Source organism: Dysidea avara, chromosome 9 (assembly GCF_963678975.1).
Source record: "Dysidea avara chromosome 9, odDysAvar1.4, whole genome shotgun sequence".
Lineage (NCBI taxonomy): Eukaryota > Metazoa > Porifera > Demospongiae > Dictyoceratida > Dysideidae > Dysidea > Dysidea avara.
The window spans coordinates 36062644-36087706 of NC_089280.1; the positions used below are offsets into that span (position 1 = coordinate 36062644).

General features: G+C 38.6%; 1 protein-coding gene across 2 annotated transcripts; it reads left to right on the forward strand.

Moving 5' to 3' along the window:
• The first annotated feature begins 3831 nt into the window (after positions 1-3831).
• Positions 3832-8802, forward strand: LOC136267226 (uncharacterized). 2 transcript variants are annotated; one of them, XR_010706590.1, is made up of 4 exons: positions 3832-4606; positions 5965-7524; positions 7625-7702; positions 7762-8802. XR_010706590.1 is itself a non-coding variant. In XM_066062312.1 (3 exons), exons 1-2 carry the CDS (start codon positions 4499-4501, stop codon positions 7489-7491), a joined length of 1635 nt encoding a protein of 544 aa, XP_065918384.1. In that variant the 5' UTR covers positions 3832-4498; the 3' UTR covers positions 7492-7524; positions 7625-7763. The 2 variants fall into 2 exon arrangements, 1 of the variants encoding a protein (XP_065918384.1); XM_066062312.1 differs by having other exon boundaries at positions 7625-7763.
• The last annotated feature ends 16261 nt before the right edge of the window (positions 8803-25063 follow it).

A 25063-nucleotide genomic window follows, 5' to 3' on the forward strand; every position in this document is an offset into this window, starting at 1 on the left:
TCAAAAGCATAATGCTCAATTTTTGGAGCATAATAGCCTCATGCCTAATAGCTACTAGTATGTCTACATGATTTTTGCTATAATGTAATATATATATATATATTAATACAACATCAATATCGTGTCCTGTAGAAAAACTCCAATAGCAGCTTGTGGTATATTATTGATATACTACAGCAAACTAGCCAATAGAATCAGTATATCACTTGTACATTTGATATACACATCTGATTGGCTAAAATTTTTTGATAGTGTTTAGTTGTTTTACCAGTTAGGCATGTCCGACTTGACAACTAGTGGTACCATAGTAACCAATACCTGTTACCTAGCAACAACACTGTTGCTAGGCAACCACCACTAATCTAAAATGCTTTTGACACCATAGCAACGGTTGCTAAGCAACTGCCAAAAGGTATATAACTAGGTCAGATTTAAAGTTTGTTGCCTAGCAACAGTTGCTAAGGATTGTTGGACCGATTTTCAAGAAGATTGCAGGCTGCAACACACATGCATACTCCTTGAGCATGCTAATCACAAGGAATTAACTTACCAGTACTAATAATGGTGTAAGAACATTAGAAATTGCTGTTACTGCTTCCAAGTGGGAGACGAGATGTTGTATTAACATGTTATACTACAGATATCATGGTATTCGAAATATATACCAAAAGATATACAAGCTTAGAAAAGATGTTGTAGTGCGAGGCGAAAAATACTACAGATATCATGGTATTCGAAATATATACCAAAAGATATACAAGCTTAGAAAAGATGTTATAGTGCGAGGCGAAATACCATGATATCTGTAGTATAACATATACATATTAATACATCAATATCGTGTCCTGTAGAAAAACTCCAATAGCAGCTTGTGGTATATTATTGATATACTACAGCAAACTAGCCAATAGAATCAGTATATCACTTGTACATTTGATATACGCATCTGATTGGCTAAAATTTTTTGATAGTGTTTAGTTGTTTTACCAGTTAGGTATGTCCGACTTGACAACTAGTGGCACCATAGTAACCAATACCTATTACCTAGCAACAACATTGTTGTCTAGCAACCGTTGCTAGGCAACCACCACTAATCTAAAAATGTTTTTGACACCATAACAGCGGTTGCTAAGTAACTGCCAAAAGGTATATAACTAGGTCAGATTTAAATTTTGTTGTCTAGCAACAGTTGCTATGATTGTTGGACCGATTTTCAAGAAGATTGCAGGCTGCAACACATGTGCATACTCCTTGAGCATGCTATTCACAAGGAATTAACTTACCAGTACTAATAATGGTGTAAAAACATTAGAAATTGCTGTTACTGCTTCCAAGTGGGAGACGAGATGTTGTATTAACATATTATACTACAGATATCATGGTATTCGTTTTTTTTTGCCTCGCACTATGGCACCCTTTCATAAATATGTATATCTTTTGGTATATATTTCGAATACCATGATATCTGTAGTATAACATATACATATTATATAGTTATACAACGGCCACGAGTGCTCTGCCTGATATAAACGCACGAGCCTGAGGGCCGTTAGGCCCGAAGGCAAGTGCGTTTATACAGGCAGAGCACGAGTGCACGTTGTATAACTGTTATGTACCACTCACCTAATAGGTGGGGAGAGTCTCACAAGACAGCTGTAACACTTATAAAGGCCAGGTTTCTAACATCGATTGTGGGTAACCAAGCCGGACGTTGCGATGACGTTCCCCTTGCAGTACTGCAGCCACCAGAGATATTGAAAGCTAGTACGCTATGGGTTATATCACTAACCTGCATTCGCTGTTCGACTCTCATCATGTAGCGCTCAGCGTCCCATATAGACTAAGCACCAGACTAATCGCCATAGTGATTCTCTCGAGCGAAAAAATCAGCTAAATAGACGGTTTAAGTAAACAAAACCTAACTACTAAGCGATACTAGTCTAATTCTTACTATTCACACTGGCTAAACTCGAATCTGGTGGCATGACAAAACTGGTTACCACAATCGAACATAAAGGTTAGTATTATTTAGAATATATTTGTTTTATTGAGTCATTGTCGAAGTGGACTACAGTTTAATCTGGGCTAAGATGGTACCAGACTAGTAAGGTGTATAAGTACGTTTATATATATGTAGACTAGAGTTGTGGCCACCCGCGTTGGCTTTTTCGATTGCCATTGGCTGCTTGTAAACATTATACGTATTGGTGACGTTATGGCCCACAATAGACCTTTACATGTCAGGCTATAAAAGAATTCGAGTGATCTGTGAAGTGTCTTTCCACCTATTAGGTGAGGTGTCGTAGTGGTCTTCGCCACCGGCACTTGTGCTATGCTGCACAAAACCGCAGCCAGTGCAATATCTGTATATTGCACTGTAGTCGGTGCATTATAACATATAATGCACTCGTTGTGGTCTACAAAACCGCAACCAGTGCGTTATAAGTTACAATGCACTCGCTGCGGTCTGCAGCAGTGAAATCTACAAATTATGGCACTGGCGGTGACTTTGAACTGCCCACGCAGAGTGGTACATATATATATATATATATATATATATATGGTACTAGTAATAGCATGGGTAGCAGTGAAATTTGGGATAAATACCACGAGTGTTGTATTGGAAATGGGGATAAATTTCACAAATAAAAATAAATAAATAATAAAGGCGAAGCCGAGTGAAATTTACCATTTCCAATACAACACTCGTGGTATTTATTCCAAATTTCACTGCTACCCCTGCTATTCCCAGTTAATACCATACTTGCTGCATATACGCATGTTGTGCATTAACGGTGCAATTTGTCACTACGTGCTAAACACGCGTCAATAATTGGCGCTACATTGTTAACATAAATTCTAGCCAATGAAATTGCAATTACAACTTTTTCACTGCTTCCAGTGTAATACGGGATAAATTTCACTGCTACCATTGAGACTTTTGTATGGGCAGTGAAACAGGTATGGTATCAAGACTCACGGTAGTGAGTCGCGAGGCCAAGAAGCACAAAGCGCGCGCCCACAAAATAAACACGCGACCACTACTGTGAGTCCTTTACATGAGGGATCGATTACGCAATCTTTCAAAATCCGCATAGCGAAATCTCAGGCTTACTAAAAGATTCCACCTCGAAACCAGGGGCATGTAACCTTTGTATTAATGAGTAACTACCACACGAAAACTCAGGCGAATTATTGAAGTAGTTTGTTCCATCGCCCACCCATTTACCATATTTATTCAAATGTGCATCGTTCTTTTTTTCATTTTCTTCGTCATCGCATCCCATTGAAGCGATTTTCTTTCAACCATGAAGTCGTATTGTAAAAAGGCTGCGGCTATCAGGGGCTTTTTACACAATGTATCTGTACAATCATAGGCGGCGGAAAGGGGGGGAGGGCTAGGGGGCTAAAGCCCCCCTTCGGTCTGCTGAGAATGATATCACACCGAAATTATCTTTCTTGAAGACCGTGATAAAGATCGAGATACTCTAATAGAGCAGTCACTCTAATAAAGTAGTCAGTGTGTAGCGAGCTATGTAAGGATTTTTATGTAGTTTATCAGCTAGAAATGGTAGCTGGTGAGGTGGAAAACTCTTGTCAGTTGGTTGTGACCTTTTTTTTGGTCTCACCTTAATACCAAACTATAGAAATAAGTCTGGGTCAGCCCAGCGGAGCCCCCCCTCATATCAACTACTTCCTCCGCCGCTGTGTACATTTAATTTCGCTAAAAGTTGTTTGTTAGTTTATGAGTGCTCTTTGAAGATTCAAACTTGCCGGGAATTGGTAAAACCGGGAGGGGAGCGGGAGCGGGAGATTGCTTGGTAAAATCAGGAACCGGGAATCGGGAGATCACGTGCGACTTCTCCTAAATATCTCACTTGTAATCACGTGCAAACTAAATCTCTCACTTGCTACGAACGGCAGGCGTGATTTTGCAAGTATAGCGTTGCAAGTATAGAGTTGCACGTAGCTATAGTGCGGCCGCGCATGCACAATGGAGGAAGATGTGCTATGTGTTCCTGCAGTAGAAGACGCTGTCAATAACTTGACATCTGCGGAGGCGCATAATTACTTCTCGAAAGCTATCAGTGGAAAGCTACAGATTAGTGTAGATCCTCCTGTTCAGCCAAAAGGCGGCAGCTTGTATATCTACAACCTCGGGCCTGATTCGGACAAATGGGAACAAGAGAAGAAAAAGCTAAGATTAGGTCTAGATATTAAAGAGTATAGTTACAATATAGCTAGCTAGCTAGTCTCAGTTTAACAAAACAAGTTTACATAACTATATTTCTAGAGTCATACAGTAATTAAATAAATTGTACATTGCAATTATTATAGGTGCGATCAATACAGATGGGCACATGTAGGATCTTACATTGTCAAACATGGAGGATGTGAATTCAAGAAAAAAAGTAGTACCATTGATCTTGATTCTGTGGATAAAAAGGGTGATAACCGATTCAGAAAATTTGAGTTCTGGGGTATCGGGCAACATTTTATGCTACACTACGTTGGGGATGACACCTTATATCAAGGATTTAGCCATCGGAACAGTAAGAATAATTCCAAGTCTTTTGTGAGATCAGCACCACATGTGAAGGATAAGGTGAGCAAAAAAAGTCTTGTGAATCAACTCACATTTATAAGCTATAGTAGTTTGCATTGTAAAGACCGTCTGAGTGTAATGTGCATAGTATAATTGATAAGGTATATAGCTATATTGCTTTTGTTTGTGTTTACATTATAGCATGTGCATGTGCATTGTGTATATGTTGTGTATAGCTCGGATTCACTGTACCTCAAGAGCAAAACTGCTAATTTTGCTCTGCTCTTGAGGCGCTTCATTTTGCTCTTTATCATATTACACTACTACACTCGTATCTTTTAAAAGTAATTGCTCAAAGCAACACTATGCCTTTTAGTTAAGCTTGGCTAAAACCTCTCTGAATTTAAAATAAACATGTATATGTTACCAAACCTATAAAGGAGGCAACATGGACATATAAAATTTGCCTACCTTTTATGACACATAAATTTTCTGCAAGAAGGTTATGTCATGAAATTCCAGTACTTTTACAAATTTGAATGGCCTATGTTATAGAATGCAAATGTTATTTGAGTGGTGAGATTTGATTTAAAGACAAAACGTGCGTATGATCATATCAAGAGTTAATAATAGTAGGGAGGGAGAGTGTCTAACGCTCAATAGGCCTGTATAAAATGAGCGCGTAAGACAATCTGGCTTCTTGGCCAGACATGTTGATTGCATGAAGGGAGATGTGAAATGAGGCACGCCGCAGAAGGACGTTATCGATACTACTAGCTGTTCACAAATCAGTCTCGTGAGCAACGTGCGAGGTAGCGTGTGCAATCAAACATGTCGATTTGTGATGAACAGCCCTCGGTACTGGCCGAAATTGAAGCAGAAACAGTTCAGCCTAGCAAGAAGAAGCGTCAGAGAAGATCAATGAAGAAAAGCGGAGATGAAGCACGCTCGGAAGCACAGGTAGAATTGCATCACGAATCTACCGTTCAGCCACGTCCCGAGGTAACGCCCAAGAAGAGGCGTCAGTCAAGGAGTGATGAGCCGGAAGTAACCAAGAAGTGTCAAACGAAAGCAATGGCAAGGAAAAGAAGCGGCGCCGATGAAACACAGCCTGGAGAATCCCAACCTAAGAAAAAGCGCCAGATGAAAGTTATGAACGATTTCTCTCTGGTTCTCCCATCACTCACTGGAGTAGCCACCTTCGCATCACTGCTTTCTCACCAACTATCGATTTTGCAAGGCCATACAAAATGTGACATAACGTGTTTATTGCGGTCATCAACACTATAGGAAATTACAAAGGTATACGATAATAAGCGGGGTGCTCTACGCGCTCATTTTATACAGGCCTATTGAGTGTTAGACACTCTCCCTCCCTACTATTATTAACTCTTGATCATATGCAATATGCTTTTTAGATATTACAGAAAGATTCAGTGGAGCCACATCGAACTGTTTATCAAGAATTGGTCAATGAAAGCAGCGGTGGACCTCGACATGCAGTGTTCACACCTAGAGATCAAAATCAAGTTAGAAATTTTCGTAAGGAAGTGGATAGACATACCAGACTATCCCATGACGCAATGTTTAACACGTACCACTTGTGTCATCAACTAAAGTTTAACAATCGAAAAGGTGAACCCCTTGATTTCATACAAAAATTCTCTGTGCATCCTAATGTAATTGTCCAAATGATTGGACAGCCAATAATCGAAGAGCTAGAAACTGCTTTGAAATTATCCACAGAACCTGTGACGCTTCATTATGACACTGTGTTTAATATGGGTGATTTCTACTTGTCGACCCTTATCTTCAAACACACTATGTTTAAAAATTCTCCTGTTCTACCATTCGGATTTCTAGTCCATACCAGACGCTACCAAGTAGACCATATGCAGTTCATGGAAGCAATTCGTCAGTTGTCTCCAATTTTAGCTTCAAAAAGGATAATAATTGTATCAGACAGAGAATTCAATTTCTCATCAGTGTTCCCACTAGCCCAACAAGTTTATTGCTGGAACCACCTAGAACAAGATCTTCACTATTACCTCAAACAAAAAGCCAATTGTAATGCTGGTGAAATAAGCTACTTTGCTAATGTACTGAAGGAATTGATGCAACAAACCACAGAAACAGAATTTGATAATTGTTGGGATGAATTTAAAATGGAAGGTCCTTTTCAATCCAAAGCATTAGTTCGTAACTATTTTGAGAAAAATCTGCTGCCCATTTTCAAAGAGACTTCGTCAATATGGGTACTAAAATCTGCTGGTGTAGTGAACCCACACAATGGAATTACCAATAATGCATCGGAATCCATGAATGCTGTGCTGCACAGACTTCAGAACTGGAAGCAAGTGCCACTTGATATTATTTGTTACTCATTATTTCAAATGTGCTGTTATTATCATCGGGAAATTGTGCGAGGTTCACATCAATGTGGTTCGTGGCAACTGAAAGACGAGTTTTTGTTTTGTCAACGAGATCCCTCGTTGATGCCTATTTTACCGAAAGTGGTTAACCCAGATGAGATTGTAGCTAGAGCTAAGGGTGACATTTATTGTCAATTGAATAATGGCAATGAAACCAGTTCTACAGAGACCGGATATGAGAATAGAAATGCTGCTGATGTGACAACTAACAGACCACCAAATAGCCAACTTGGACTAGCTTATCAAGCTATACAGAATAAGCAAGTTTCATTAGTAAATTCCGGCTGTTGGATGGTTATGGGCACAGATGGTACTACACCATATGCAGTCAGACTTTATCCAAAAGAGAGTTGCTCTTGTCCAGCTTCAGGTGTCTGCTATCATATTCTTGCTTGCAAAATAATGATTGGGCAGAATGTTGATGCTTTCTCAAACCCAAACATGACCTTGCTACAGCAAAAATCAGAAGAAAAAACAAAGAGCGACCATCTGGAAGGAAACCACCCAGAGTAAAGGACTGTTGTCCAACAGAGGAAATAAAACAAGGTAAAGCTATAGAAGCATATTAATTTAATAATGTAGCAATTGGAACTTTAATGTGCTTATTTGCTATGAATTCAATTTTTAAGTATCTGTGATTTTACAGAAGAACCAGAAGACTTAGAAGAAAAAGCTGTTGAAGGAGTTGCTGATGACCAAGATTTTGTTAGCATCAAGGAAGAACGTACGTATACAGTTGATACTATTTTATGTTGCTATATTTAGTGACTTTTCTATTTATAGGCACAGAAAACAAATCTTGCACTTCTGATAACTTCCTGACAATATTGTCACTCCACTGCAAACAGTACAAATCTTTCTTGGATACCTTTGGTGACAGTGAAGCTGAGAACTCTCTCAAAGCAGCAATTGTATTGATGAATAAAGGAAAGCTGGATGAAGGAAAAACACTATTTTTGCATTTGCTTCAATCAAGACTAAATCTTACAATTTCTCAGGAGAATAATTTGAAATATGATTGTTTTGGTGGTGAGAATAATAGGTGTCTTTGCTTGTTCACACATATCTGGAAACTGGTAATTAAACTTAAATGTACCTCTGAGCATTGCCCTAATCATAACACGGAGGTAACAAAATACCCTTCTACGTTTTCCTTCAGCTCTGGATTAGATAACTTTAATGAAATTTTTCCTATAGCTGGAGATATGGTTGGTTACTGTGGTGCAGAATTTCATTGCCAACCACCAAATGAATCTCTCCATGCAGTTACTGACCGATTAAATTTAACTGGCAGAAACAGAGAAACATTTTATGAGTGCCGTGGTGTACCACAGGTAATGGCATCGTCATTTCTTAATCGAGTGCCTTGGATGATCCCGATTGATATCCAGTCCTTGACTGGTAGATCAATATTGACAATTCCAAAAGTTTTAACTATATATGGTCATGGATATCAACTAGCTGGCTGCACTGTTTGTAGTGACAATCATTTTACTGCAGTTTGCTTCTGGTATGGTCATACATTATATTATGATGGCATGAGAAGCCACAGGATTCAACCTTTTAAACTTAATGATTTCCAGAACAAAACTGGGTCATATGCATATTACTTTAGGCAGCTTTGATTTTACATACTGTATGTTGTAGCTAATTAACACTTTATGATTTATTAATGTGTTTTGTATACTCAGAGAATAATTATGCTTGGTGTACTGTACTTCAGTCTATCCATTGAAAGTCTGCTGGCAATGATGGGAAGTCTAATCACGTTTAGTTGAATGGATTTTAGATTGGTAGGGTGCATGAACTTTAGTATAGACTGGGGCAGAACCATGTAGCTAGGACTGGAGGCCTGTTGCTCATCATTCATTATTGTAAGACAATCCAATATGCCAAATAACTGCTGCATGTATTCACTGAAATTACCTTTCAGAAATTTTATGTCCACTAAAACAGCCACTTTGTGAATTACTGTGCTAAAAACCCACACAATGCAATTTTATGCATTCACTGCTAATAACTATAAAGCTCTAATGAAAGCCTTTAATATACGGCCATCATGCAAACTTTATCTAGCTATAGCTATTTTTCCCCTCAAGCTCATAATTTACTAGTTTATATTAGTTTCTTCGTCACAGCACTGCAGGCGCTCTAGCTACGTATGTGTGTTACATGTGACAGCAAAGATTGACACGTGATCTCCCGATTCCCGGTTCCTGATTTTACCAAGCAATCTCCCGCTCCCGCTCCCGCTCCCGGTTTTACCAATTACCAACTTGCCGCCATGACGTCGCGGTGGGCGCCCGCCTCAATTCCCAAACCCAAACAGTGGAAGTGGGCAAGGTCATTAGCCATAGCGAGCTGGCTGATTTGATAGACACTGTACTGTCAACTCTTGGTTTAATTGTGAGCAGTCACTGATTTGTTTTAATTCGCCACGGTATGCCTCCACTGATTCGTCAGCGTGACTCCGGCCCATGTAGGGCCGTACATAGCTATAGCCAGCTGTTTCATACCCGCTGTAGTGATACAGTTGAAGTAATTTACTGCTATATTACCCGTGTACGTCTCTAATCCCGCCCCAGCCCTTCAGTGCCTGTGAAACTTCAGTGCATGCTGACTTAAAAAGCCAGCATCAGCGCATCACCTTTCACCCTGAGTCACAGCACTTCGTAGACCCTCATGCAACCACCCACAATTATAGAAACTCCTTAATGATAGCATGATATATTGTAATAGTAAACATTTACATTATGATGATCCCATAAAATTTAAAAAATGACTACCATAGGCGGCGGAAAGGGGGGGGGGGGGGGGGGCTAGGGGGCTAAAGCCCCCCCTCAGAATGATATCACACCGAAATGATCTTTCTTGAAGTGGGGCTGAAAACCGTGATAAAGATCGAGATACTCTAATAGAGCAGTCACTCTAATAAAGTAGTCAGTGTGTAGCGAGCTATGAAAGGATTTTTATGTAGTTTATCAGCTAGAAATGGTAGCTGGTGAGGTGAAAAGCTCTTGTCAGTTGGTTGCGACCTTTTTTTTTTTTTTTTTTTTGGTCTCACCTTACCAAACTATAGAAATAAGTCTGGGTCAGCCCCAGCCCCCCCTCATATCAACCACTTGATTATGATTATGATTATGATTAAATACGGGTAAAGGCACAGCCTGCATACCCGATCAATGCAGTAATTATACAAAAATAACTCTTGAATCAATTAAATAACTTATACAAAAATAAATCTTGAATCAATTAAATGACTATCTAATAATGATTTAAAAGTGTTAATCGAAGAACTATTTACAACATAATTAGGCAAACTATTCCAATTGTTGGTGATTCTATTGATAAAGTAATTAGATCTACATAATAGTCTTGAGCGTTCCTTAAACAATTTGAATTGATGCCCCCTGGTAATAGATCTTGAGTACGTATATATATCAGTAAACTTCCTCCGCCGCTGATGACTACAATAGCACAAGAAGCCAGATACAGTAGTGTTTGGCTATGAATTATACTACCACCAAGAGTTCATAATAGTAGTGGGGTCTTGGTACCACATATTATTTTTTCTTCACCATTTGCGTGATTTGTCCATTGACCATAAACTCACCCGCCAACAGTCACAACATCAGTATCCACCCTGCACATACAGAAAGGGATACAGTATGGTAAGGCACAGCTAACTAAAAACATGTAATCATAGTCAGACTAACATGTCAACAAACACTTACTTCCACTATTATGATTATTGTTAAAGTGAGCATCCATTCCCAAGATGAATTCAGCATACTGCAGCAGTTGATGACCAATTTGTATATTACTTGACTTCTTTTGTGGTTTTCACCTACATTGTTGACATAATAACAACTTTTGTTGCTAGGAGACATATGAACTAGGAAGGGCTAATGGTTATAGCATAATGGTAAACAAGTTACAACAGCAAATGAAATTTTAATAAACTAGCAGTGATTGGATAGTTGATAGATAAAAGTAGAAGACAATTTGTAGTTTTTCCAGTCCTGATTGTTTGAGAATAATCACATTAGCTGCTATAAGCATGAAAAAAGCAAGACAGACTAAATTTCAACACAAGGTTTATGATGCAAACTCATTATGCATCTAGCAATGTGTTACCCCACCACCCCCCTTGGATGTAAAGCCCGTAAGTGGGGCTTTACAAGGCGAGTTGACATGAAACTGCTGCTTCACTATGGGGCATTTGACAATCATTCATTAAGCACCCAAGTATTTTATGTCAAATCCCCCACGTTGCAACTGGAGCCAATGGTGGGGATTTGACACAATAGGTTTGCCCTACCATGGGGCATTTAACATTCGGTTGTGCCCACTATAGCCCCATATATGTCCGAGGGGGGATAGTAGGGCAATACATTGATACGTGCATTATATATAATATAGTGCATCTACAGGGGTAAGTAGATTAAGCCTGTACCTTGCGGGCCTAAGCATGTTCTTCTCCTGTTTTGAAAACTAATCTTTTATTGCCTTCCCTCATCTGGAGTTTGCCTGACACCTTCAACATCACAAAAAGGTATCTAAAATGGTTAATTTAGCTTTGACCATTGGCAAACTACAACACTCAACAATTATATCAGAGTATACATAACTCTCTATATCTGCCCAGTTACTATATAGTAGGGTCCATCAGATCTGCTCATATTATTATCACATCAATCAATTGATGCATAGTAATTACGGTATACTGTATGTACGCATTGAGCTGAGCCCTCAAAAATATTAACTCATTTGTAGTATTGACTTACCCGCTAATCATTCAAATGCCTGACACATTATTTATAGTCAAAGTTTTCACCATACATTATAGGAAGCCATAAAAGTATATAGCCATATTAACCTTTCCTGAACTGTTGGTGAAAGCACTTGTCTGCTCTTGAAATCTTTGTTGTCATCACCAACCATCTTGGTTGGTTGAAACATTGAGAAAAAACCCTCTTTCATTTTTAGCTGTTTTCTCAGGGTTCAGCTCAACTTGTTTGCGGTCTGACCCACACAGCTAGAACAAGCCAGCTAGCTACGAGGCTCTGGCCTACACATTTATTGTTATTTATTTATTGTTAATCAGCCGGACCCTCCAGGGGTATAATGCCGATGTGCAATTACATGTGTACAATTTCAATTAGTTACTTAGCTATATAAGTATGTACAATTACGACAAGTTACTTAATTATATAGCAGGGGTGGATTTAGGGTTTATAAAAGGGGGGGGGGGGGCTAACTCAAGGTACTCAAAGCACACTTCCCAGCATGCTTTGCATGCTGGAACTAGGGGGTCTGGGGACATGCCCCCCCCAGGAAAATTTTGAAAATAGATGCTAAAATACTGCAATTTGGAGACATTTCTACATAAAATTCATACCTGTAGATATTTTATATACTGCCTTTAGATTATAGGTATGGCTCTCTGAAGCATTTTGCTAATGGAAAAGTTTGGGTAGGTACAGACAACCAAGTACATAATGCACCCTCTCACAATTGCACAACACTGAATAGGTGCATGTTAGAATAATAATGTTGAAAGTGGAAAATTTTGAAATTTGAACAATACAAGATTGAATCTGAGAGCATTTTCAATGGAAATTGTGTACCTGAATTAAGTATTGCCATACATATTAACTACACAAGTAGATGCATGAATGAAGCCCTTTAAACAGACTAATGCACTTCATTGTATGCATAAGTGCAGGCAGATTTGGAAAAATTCCATAACAGAACCAACTACATGTTTCCAGTGAATGTTCTATTAGAGTAGTTAGCTGACTGCTCTATTAGAGTATCTCGATCTTGTACACCTCCAATGTTGATCCAGGTCCTTGTTGCATAAACTCTAGCATAAATCCACTGATAATACCTTGGAAAGATGTTTATAAGGTGGTTTTATGAGTATTTGTATTATTAGTGATCATATAATTATGTTAAGACAAAATTTCATTATAATACTCAGCATATTGATCAAGTAAAGCCTAAGATATGAAGGGGGGGGGGCTTCAGCCCCCAAAGCCCCCCCCCCCCTGGATCCGCCCTTGTATAGATATGTACAATTACAATACTAAACTATAAAAATATATACAATTACGAATAACGATAAGTTACTTAACTATATACAGTGGAACCTGTCTTAGCAGCCACCTGTATAGAAGGCCACCTCTTTAAAAAGACCAGCTTTAAATTCCCCTAGTGAGAAGTTTATACACTAATTTACCTGTCTAAAGCAGCCACCTGCCTATTAAGGCCAAGAAATCTTGGCCCGAAGGTGACCGGCTTAGACAGTTTCCACTGTACATAGAAGGGGCTAATTTTTGCTTAAATTCTTCAACACAGTCAGTCTCAATAATCTCATCATCTAATCTATAATTCCATTCTGGTACAGTTCTTGGGAGGAAGGAATATTTATATACATCAATTCTTGGTTGGTAAGGTACTAGTTTAAAGTTGTGTGAGTGTCGGGTCCGTAATACACTGTAGATTTAAATGGGAGGTAACACAAGCATAGTATATAATCCCAGGAAGCTATATGGCATAGGAGATTCCTGTCTAAAATTACGACGGTAGTTTTATAGCCGTTTACAATGACTTAGCTATACACAAACTTATCCGGCAATTCGCTGGGAGAATAGTGTGATGCATTCAGTGCCGTCAGGCAGTAGTCTCGCGTGGCCAGACCGCTTTTTTCCGTATATTGGGTGGGGAAAAAAGGGTCTGGTGCAACTCCAATAACTGTTTACTTCTGAGCCGTCCCCACATTCCGGGGACGCTAATTGAATAACATTGGTCACAAAGGAGGTGCCATGACGTCAGTAAGTTAACTAGAGATCTGTTTATCCTTTAAACGAATCTTAATTTGCTCCGATATCTCTTTTATAGCGTCTTGAAAGTTAATCCTCATCGTGTAACAAGACTCACAACCGGAGCAGGAGTGTAGGAATACTTCATAGTTTTACTGACGTCATGGCACCTCCTTTGTGACCAATGTTATTCAATTAGCGTCCCCGGAATGTGGGGACAGCTCAGAAGTAAACAGCTATTGGAGTTACACCAGACCCTTTTTTCCCCACCCAATATACGGAAAAAAGCGGTCTGGCCACGCGAGACTAGTCAGGCCGAGTCAGGCAGCATGTCCATTCCGAGGCATACATTCAGCAACAACTCGCAGCTGATTCGGCTCCACTTTGTCACGCACAGATTTCGGCTAGACTAATTATATCACCAACTCACTACTTCAGGAAGAACAGCAGCCTCGACTTTGCCGGTTCTTATTTACGTGAAACATCACGCGAGATATCACGTGAGTCCTTGCGGGAATTGAACATTACTTTCACAGTTTGAATAAATTTTCTCTTAGCAAGTTACTTTTAGTAGCGCTTCTAAACACTGAACTTGGAAGCTTATACTACTAATTTAGCTAGCTAATCTGTTGCTGAAGCTGTTATTATGCATGCATGCATGCAGTCAGTGTCTCCTATGTAAGGCCACTCCAAATAAATTCTCTATTTCCCGTCCTGGACTCGGGGCACATTTGCATGCGGGCGGGCGGTCCATTTCCATTATTTCATTATAAGATTAGCAGCTTTTCAAGCCATTATTTGCCTGGCACAACCATAAAAAGCTGCATAAAACATGCTTAAGCTTGTTCTTTCCTTTTAAAGTTGCAAAATAGCACAAACGTGAAGTCTGTGCCAACGTGATAGCACTGCTGACACGTGAGCTGACACTGTTTCAAGATAGCCTTTACTGAGTCTGTCGGTATGCAAGAATAACCGGAAAATAATGGAAAAATACGGAATAATGGAATAATTTAGAGCTGACAGTACTAGATGCGGCGGTGGACGGGAAACAGAGAATTTATTTGGAGTGGCCTAATATAATACCCAACTGTATGTTCTCTATTCAACAAAAAATAATGATATCCTGTGCCAAAACAAGCCCAGCTGTAAAAAAAGGCGAGGCCAAGAATGCACAAGTACATGTTCATGGAGTAACTACAACCAAAAGACATGATATCAAAATCTGGCCAAGAAAGCATTTACAGTATAGGTACTTTAATGCATTCGTTTTTTATATGCTTCACATTATCACATCCAGCTAGTTGTACATGTGTGCTTGCAATATAAACAATACTACTGAGACGATAAAAGATGATTACACTGCATTGTTACCAAAATTAATTTAACTAAAAATTTACAATAGGTTTCTACTTGGCCATCTTTTTGCACTGTGTATTAAAATAAAAAGATGGCCAAGTAGAAACCAATTGTAAATTTTTAGTTAAATTAAATTTGGTAACAATGCAGTGTAATCATCTTTTATCATCTCAGTAGTATTGTTTATATTGCAAGCACACATGTACAGCTAGCTGGATGTGATAATGTGAAGCATATAGAAAACGAATGCATAAAAGTGCCTATACTGTAAATGCTTTCTTGGCCAGATTTTGATATCATGTCTTTTGGTTGTAGTTACTCCATGAACATGTACTTGTGCATTCTTGGCCTCGCCTTTTTTTACAGCTGGGCTTGTTTTGGCACAGGATTAACTAGGTAATATGTTCAAGCTTCTGCTCACTTGATGCTCTATTAGAGTATACCTATAATCTATACTAGAGTAGGTATATTTGTATGCAGGCAGCAGGCTTTGGATCACCTCTAAAATGAAACTTGAAAGGGCTCAAGTATAACTAGCCCCTCCCCTTTTGCAATATACTTTTATGGGTGCTGAATCCCCCAATATACATGTAGAAGGGTAGATATCTATTTGATTGCATATAAGCGGCAACTGTTTCCCCTTCACACAGATAGCTAATATGAAAAAATTCATATCTCATAATTCATACAATATCCTCTTTACTTGGAGAGATTACTTTAGACATGTGAATTCACAGTTACAAATAATGTAAAATTTGGGTTGCTGGGGGTAATGGTTAACTATTGTAGTACTTTGAAACCTTTCTATTAATGGGTCCATCATACATTGGAAACCTCTAGCTGGTTTTGGTGTTTTTATTAGCTCTACCTCGTTATGGTCAGATCACTGCAAAATCTCTGTGCATGGCTAAGGCTACCAGAACACCAAATTATTTAAAGCACTCTGTGGGGTGCATCTCGGTCTGCTAAAGCTGCTGCTTATACAAGTTTAGTGCAACCTCTACTGGAATATGCATGCACTGTATGGAATCCACACACTTCTAAGGATCAGACAGGCTGTCCGATGGGTGTGTGGTAGTTGCTGGAATCCGACTGTCAGGAAGTGGTCAAAGTCATCTGCAGAATGTATTTCAGACCCAGACCTTTCTACTCACCATATACGTAAGTACTTGTCTGTCTGCCTATTTTATGTTATAGTCAATAATATAAGCACCAGTCTTTGTCACTACCAGAATCTATTCATTTTAATTTAATATCCACTAGAAGCCACTCACCTGCTTATTTCCATTGTGTACTGACTACAACTCTTAGCTAATTGTTACAGGTTTTATTTTTTGTGAACACGCTCTTCCTTTGGAACTGTATTCTATACTCCATTTTATCTCTCTCCCATTTCCCAGTGTTTTGTCGGACTCTTCTGCCATCACCACCATCATCTATGTAATTAAAGTCTTTTTCATTGTCTTTGTAATCATGTCACTGTACTTGTTTTTTTTTACAATAATTGTGCTATATAGTTGTATCTGTAGTTTTGTTCTTGTGCATGTTTTTTTGTAATCTGGGAAGGACCCACATGTAGGCCTTGGAGCCTTTTGGTGCAACCGTCTTTGACAAATCAGATAATAATTCTTTATTATGAAATTCTTCTACTGGGAAAATGTTCTACCCATCTGAACTAGCTCTAATAAGGAAGACGAGGGGAACAAAAATGAGTAAATGACCAGTCAGCCAGACTTTAAAAAAGGGGGGTTCACTTGGAGCCTGGCAAACAGTTCAGCTACCTAGTAGTAATATTTTATAACAAATAACCAGCCAACATGACTTACAATGATGACTGTGTATCCTCAGACTCAGATAAAGCTCAATTGTTCAACAACTACTTTTATTCTATATTTTCCACATCTGATGATGTACCAACAAATGAAACAGAATATCAGCCCAGATCTCCCATTGTACAAGACATTAATTTCTCTAATTCTGATGTCCTTGAACTGCTCACAACCCTGGATATCAGTAAAGCATGTGGTATTGACAGCTTCAGTCCAAAAATTTTTAAATATTGTGCCCTACCATTACTTCAAGTGATTTGCCATCTTTTTCGTACAAGTTTATCATTCAGAACCATACCCCAGGACTGGCGCACCCACTGTGTGATTCCCATATATAAATCTGGAGATAAGACTTCTGTTTCCAACTACAGACCCATTTCACTGTTATGTATTCTCTCCAAGGTAATGGAAAGATTAGTGTACAACAATATTATTGATCATGTACAGAAACTCTCCACTAAATGCCAATTTGGTTTTCTTCCCAAAAGATCTACATTACAACAAATGTTGGTATTTGCTAAAAACGTTTTAGAGCCTAAATGTGAAGTTGATGTCGTGTATATGGATTTTCGAAAAGCATTCGATACAGTTTCTCACGATCGTCTTTTACAAAAACTATGGGCTGTTAGAATAACTGGAACAGTTTGGAAGTGGTTCCAAGCGTATCTGAAGCAACGATACCAATGCGTCAAGGTTGGGGACTCATTTTCAGATCTATGTAATGTTTTATCAGGAGTTCCTCAGGGAAGTGTCCTTGGACCCTTACTGTTTGCCATTTTCATCAATGATTTACCCGAACATATTCAATTCGCAATTCCCTTTATCTTTGCAGATGACACCAAGTGTCTATGTAAGATTAGATCTTCTGATGACACTGAGAAATTACAAACAGATATCAACAATGCCTTTATCTGGAGTATTACATCAGAACTATTTTTTAATTATTCCAAATTCGTTCATCTTCGCTTCTGGGCCAAAGACTCATTAGACCATTCAATTTATAGCATTAATGGACAGCCAATCCCTCGTTTATCACACCACAAAGATCATGGGGTAATATTCACATGTGACTTCAACTGGACAGCCCACTATTCATCTATTTCTGCAAAAGCTTATAAAATTTTAGGTCTTATCAGGAGAACTTTTAAAACCAATTGTATGGAAGCCAAGAAAAACTTGTACATCTCATTAGTAAGATCCCAACTAATCTACTGCTCACAAATGTGGAGACCGCAATTAATAAAAGACATAACATCACTAGAATGCATACAACGAAGAGCAACTAAGTATATTTTAAATGACTACACCTCTACCTATAAATCCAGACTGGAACAACTAAACCTCCTACCACTAATGTACATCTATGAAATAAATGACCTTATGTTCTTAATAAAATCATTAAAATCGCCATCAGACAACTTTGAAATTAGAGACCATATTACCTTTACCAGTAACTCTACTAGATCAGGGACACATCACAAGCTAGAACAACATCAGCGGTACAGCGTCACTTTTACTTCAATAGAATCTCACGACTTTACAACTACCTCCCAGTTATTAACATTTCATTACCAACTAACATTATCAAACGCCAATTAATCCAACACTTATGGACTCATTTTTACAATAATTTCAATTCTGATCGAGTCTGCACTTTTCACCTTCTTTGTCCATGTCATCGCTGCTCCAGTGTGCCTATATCTGTAAACTTCAATGAACTGTAACTATAATTCTGTAATTAACGGTAACTAAAATTGTTTTATTATTAATTTTTTTTTCACCTTGGATGTCAGCACCTGTTGCTGGCATACCTTCAGCATGCAATTTTGATTTTACTTGCACGCATGCTGTAAAGCTAAATAAATAAAAAAAATAAAAAATAATAAAAGTAATCAGTCTCCAGTTTCATTGTTAAATCTTAGCACTATGTCTTTAAAAATGCAACTGAAGCACTTAGAAGAAATAGTTTTAAAGCATGAAATGACAATACATTATGTTTAGAGAAGCTAATTTCGTATGAAGATACTGGGGCAAGTGGTTTTGTAGTGAAGAATGTAAAATAAGTGTTCTGCATTATAGATGTTTGCAATAAGTATTTCTGATCAACCAAATTTGGTTTAGTGAAATTTGTCAGCAGCTGATCAATTACTTGTAAGGCTCTTCCAAAAGGAGGTTTCATGGAACCAATTGAACCCCTGTGGCCCTGTATTACATATTAGATGAGTTAGACTTCAGGTCTCTTAACAGTCATCATAATAAGACATGTTGTACAGCTGTAAACTAGGGTTGGGCGATATTGAATTTTGTGACATATATGGCTAAAATTATAGCATGAGTCATTTAATGCAATTATTGCAATATTGCATGCGAAAATTGAAACACAACCACATAGTTTGAAAAGTCCATATGACTGCTTGTTTTTACTGAGAACTAGTTTACAAACACAACTTCTTTGCTAACAAGCTAACCAATTGACACAGTTAGTAATAATATGTACGAACTGTATAAAATATGAGGCCTAGAGGAGACAAAAATTAGATGATAAATGCGATAAATATTGCCTATGCTAGGGTCCGCAACGCGAAAAATCGATATTCTCCAATCAACTACCTAACTATTGTCATATGTTAGACTAAGTGTAACTTAAATAACACCAGCGTGGCAGCCAAGTTTGCCACTTTCTTCTGGTAGAAAACGATACAAATGTCTTAAAATCACGTGATTTTTCGTTGCAGTGGTTCGTAGGGTTATTCGTATGCCACGATATTCACTCTCAACATTGTTCAAGTAGTCTATCATCAACTCAAAGTATCGGTGGTTTGATTTTATTGGTCAGTTTCTGGTGGCAGCACGATCTATGCGGATTTTTGGCGACAAACAAAATGTTTCTTCCTGTGGAGCACAGGACAAGCAGAGCAGCAACTGCGCCGTGGGTCAGCAATGACCAGTACTAGGTAAAGTACCTGCATGCGGAGTATGGTTATAATTGAAGCTTGTTAGCCATCTGGCTGAGCCATCTATATGCTGAAATTCGGCCAAAACGACGCGATTTTTGCTAATAAATACCAGAATGGTTGATACATCAGTGAGACAGTCTCCAACAGCAAGAATACAAAGCTTATAAACACCTAACAATGCGGCTATCTCGCCCAGTGAACGCATAGAGCAATCCAATGCATGAAATAGGCACTCGCGTGATCGAAATTCAAATCACGGAAATGCCCATGAAATTGCTTTCATTTCTGAACAAGAACCATGCAGTGAGCTCCTTTTGTAAAGATTTGTGTTAATTGTTGACTAAGGCGTGGTCTAGGCAAGTGCAGGTGTGTGATGACATCATAGGGAGTCTTGGACTGCTGGGCTAATCGAGATGCTGAACCTAACGCACACAAACTGATTGTCATTTGATTTCAAGCGGTTTTAAGGTCATTGGAACAGATTATGGTTGTATTTTCCGTGAATCAAATTTTGATCACGTGAGTGCCTATTTCATGCATTGGATTGCTCTATGCGTTTACTGGGCGAGATAGCCGTATTGTTAGATTATGATTATGATTATGATTATGATTAGATACTGGAAAGACAGCACTCAGTGCTGGTTACATCCAGGAGGGGGGGGGACCCTCAAAACAAAAAGGGGGTTAATTACAACAAATCTAGTCCAAAAATACAATTATTAAACTGTTCTAGTGACTCTGTATCGATGATGTGATTAGGGAGGTTATTCCATTGCTTGATAGTTCCTGGAAAGTAACTCTGTTGGTAAGCAAGTGTTCTAGTTGGAGGAATTATATATCTGTATTGGTGATGCAATCTAGTTGGATATGAAGTAGGCTTGAAATACTCAGGGAGCTGGATAGATGGCAAAGCGTGATGTAATACTCTATATAGTAAGTTCAAACGATCAATACATCTTCTGCTCTGTAGGCTCTTCCAATGCAGTTGATCCAACAGGTAAGTGACACTACTCATTGGATTGTAATCCGATGCTACCCATCTTGCAGCACGACGTTGTACCTTCTCTAAAGTATTAATTAAGTATAGCTGGTGAGGGTCCCAGACACAACTAGCATATTCCAGCAGAGGACGTATTGATGTTAAATAGGCTGTTATCTTAACTAGATGTTTATAAGCTTCGTATTCTTGCTGTTATGATTATGATTATGATTATGATTAGATACTGGAAAGACAGCACTCAGTGCTGGTTACATCCAGGAGGGGGGGGGACCCTCAAAACAAAAAGGGGGTTAATTACAACAAATCTAGTCCAAAAATACAATTATTAAACTGTTCTAGTGACTCTGTATCGATGATGTGATTAGGGAGGTTATTCCATTGCTTGATAGTTCCTGGAAAGTAACTCTGTTGGTAAGCAAGTGTTCTAGTTGGAGGAATTATATATCTGTATTGGTGATGCAATCTAGTTGGATATGAAGTAGGCTTGAAATACTCAGGGAGCTGGATAGATGGCAAAGCGTGATGTAATACTCTATATAGTAAGTTCAAACGATCAATACATCTTCTGCTCTGTAGGCTCTTCCAATGCAGTTGATCCAACAGGTAAGTGACACTACTCATTGGATTGTAATCCGATGCTACCCATCTTGCAGCACGACGTTGTACCTTCTCTAAAGTATTAATTAAGTATAGCTGGTGAGGGTCCCAGACACAACTAGCATATTCCAGCAGAGGACGTATTGATGTTAAATAGGCTGTTATCTTAACTTCTTTGGAGCATTTACTTATATTACGTTTAAGAAAGTTGAGACTTTTAGTTGCTTTGCCGCAAAGATGATCGATGTGGTGGGACCAAGACATTGATTGGTGGAATATGACCCCTAGATATGGATGCTGACTCTTCAGTTCCAGAGCTTTATTGTCAATGCTGTAGGTGGTGAGCATGGGAGTTTTGCTTCTTGAACAACGTAGAAAAACACACTTTTCAACATTTAGTTTCATTTGCCAAGTTTTAGCCCAGTGGAAGACTTTATTTAGATCTTGTTGTAGGATACTATTGTCTTCTTCTGAATCAATAATTCTGTAAATAATACAGTCATCGGCAAAGAGACGAATCGAGGAGTTGATATTTGTAGATATGTCATTGATGTAAAGTAGGAACATTAATGGCCCAAGTACAGTGCCTTGTGGGACACCTGACTTTACTGGAACAAACCTGGAAGTTACATTATTTAGCACTACTCTTTGTTTGCGTTGTGTTAGCCAAGCCTTAATCCATTGATGAAGGTCTCCTTGTATTCCATAGTGTGATAGTTTCTGTAATAATCATTTATGAGGAACTGAGTCAAAAGCTTTTGAGAAATCTAATAAAATTAGATCTATTTGTTTCTGTTGGTCCATTACCTTTAAGATTTCCTCTGTTAGCATTACTAGTTGGGATTGACATGAGTACTTAGGCCTAAAACCGTGTTGGCAATTATTGAGGATATTATTTTGGTCTACATGATTCATAATTGAGTGAAAAACAATATGTTCCATTACCTTGCAACAGGTAGAGGTAAGAGAAATTGGTCGATAATTATTAGCTGAGTTTCGGTTGCCTTTCTTATGTACAGGGACAACATTTGCTGTTAGCCAGTCAGTTGGAAGATTGTTGGTGGTAAAAGATTGAGTAAAAATTACCTGGAGTATAGGTGCAATTTCAGCTCTGCATAATTTCAGTATTTGCGTAGGAATCCCATCAGGACCTGGAGCCTTGCTAGTATCCAATTGTTGTTGGAGACTGTCTCACTGATGTATCAACCATTCTGGTATTTATTAGCAAAAATCGCGTCGTTTTGGCCGAATTTCAGCATATAGATGGCTCAGCCAGATGGCTCAGCCAGATGGCTAACAAGCTTCAATTATAACCATATTACGCATGCAGGTACTTTACCTAGTACTGCATGGTCATTGCTGACCCACGGCGCAGTTGCTGCTCTGCTTGTCTTGTGCTCTAGAGGAAGAAACATTTTGTTTGTCGCCAAAAATCCGCACAGATCGTGCTGCCACCAGAAACTGACCAATAAAATCAAACCACCGATACTTTGAGTTGATGATAGACTACTTGAACAATGTTGAGAGTGAATATCGTGGCATACGAAGAACCCTACGAACCACTGCAACGAAAAATCACATGATTTAAAGACATTTGTATCGTTTTCTACCACAAGAAAGTGACTAACTTGGCTGCCACGCTGGTGTTATTTAAGTTACACTTAGCCTAACACATGACAATATAGTTAGGTAGTTGATTGGAGGATATCGATTTTTCGCGTTGCGGACCCTACCTATGCAATAATATTGCAAAGGCAAAATACATGCGATAATGGTATTGCGAGCACTTGCTTAGGCGATATTGGCGATTTATTGAAATATTTCCCAACCCTACTGTAAACCACTAGTCTTACTTCCAAGAGGATTTGCCTGTACTATAACCAGCTGCATATTTCTGAGTAGTGTACACTCCATGGACACTGCAGTAATGTTGTATGAAATGACTGCTGAGCCTGTGCTTAACTTGTTTACTATTCAGTCTAAAATTATAGTTGACTTGTATCATGTAAGTATCCATTGATGTGTTCATTCATGTTGCATGGTAGCTATAGTACGTATAAAAGAATGAAATATTATGTGAGCTAGCAATCTAAGATGATGTGAAGAAGTGGAACTATCGGCGGAAAAATTTGATGACCGGTGTCAGGTATAATAACCACCAAGCCAACATGATGAGGATTCCCTGGTAGACCACTTTGTCTCAAAGATTATCCATTTGCCATTCATTGGTAGAGTCAACTAATGGTAGGTCATTAGAGTCATTGTTTAAAGGTGCAAGTTCGAGTCTTGCCTCTACTATTAATTATAGAATAAAAAAATTCAATTGTAAAATGTTATTTTCTTTATTAGTAGGGGGGGGGGGGGGGGGGGGGGTAGGGCTGATAGTTGTATATTTATTTATGTATGGGCTTTATTTTCCGATTCACTATACCCATACCTGTAGATGAAAACACACGACATCAAAACTATGCAAAAAAACAAGTGTCTGCAAAAGTATATAGTGAATATATATTATTGTGTACTTATGAACATGCTACATCACAAATATGATTCATAACAGTTACTAGCTAAAAAGGAAGTAGGGATCAATATAATACGCATGCTACACAAAAGTAATCTCATTTTAACAAGTAGCCATCTAATCTTGTTCAACTTGTTTCCTTACTTGTTGCGTACATCATTCTCATTTCAACTGAATTTTGAGCTTGTTTCCTTACTTTTTGTTTTGGAGATCATTCTCATTTCATCTGCAACAATTTGAGCTTGTTTCCTTACTTCTTGTGGCAAGTGCACTCATCCCTACTTCCTATTAAAATTTTTATTTTTTAATAATTAGTTTGTTTACTTTTTTATGTCTAGCTAGATAGCTATATTACATGTTCACACTTTGTTAAAATTAAATGCAAAAAATGATGTGTTGTGACGCATGCCGCAACTATCAATTATCCTTTGGTAAGAACAAGGAAGGCTAAGAATGATGAAATAGTGCAGTGGACAAAATGTAACTGGAACAACTGACTTGGATGTCTGAATTTTCTGGAGCTGTACACCTAGCACTACAGGATCTTACAGCAGGCAGGCAAGGTAGCAGGCAGGTACCACCAATTGTCATGAACTGGGAGTTGTCAAAGGAGACATCAAGCATGACCAGTTGCCTGGAAGCAGTGCTGGATGTAATAGTGGTTGGTTAGTTAGTTGCAATGAGTTCTTCAGGCCTAGGACCGGTAATATATGCTAAGGTAAAGATGTAACATTATCAATGCATATGATCCCAATGAATAGCCAGCCTGGGCTCTTATATAGAGTCTACCTGTAGTGCCTTTGTGCATCATAGTAAGGATCAACAGTAGTAAGCTGCTAAGGAAAAGCACTGGAGCTCACACTAGCAGGAAAGTGTTGCTGTAACCCTTTAGTTTCCCTCTATAATCCAGAATCTTTTGAGCTATGAACCACCCCATGCAAGTTTAATATTGGGATTTTGATTTGTGGAGATGGGAGCTAAACTTGGTGCACAGGTTG

What these genes read in the sequence shown, in the direction of transcription:
- LOC136267226 (XM_066062312.1), top strand. Translation starts at nt 4,499, where the DNA reads ATGCTACACTACGTTGGGGATGACACCTTATATCAAGGATTTAGCCAT. An exon ending in CACCACATGTGAAGGATAAG is followed by an intron (nt 4,607 to 5,964) that starts GTGAGCAAAAAA and finishes TATGCTTTTTAG; the next exon opens with ATATTACAGAAAGATTCAGT.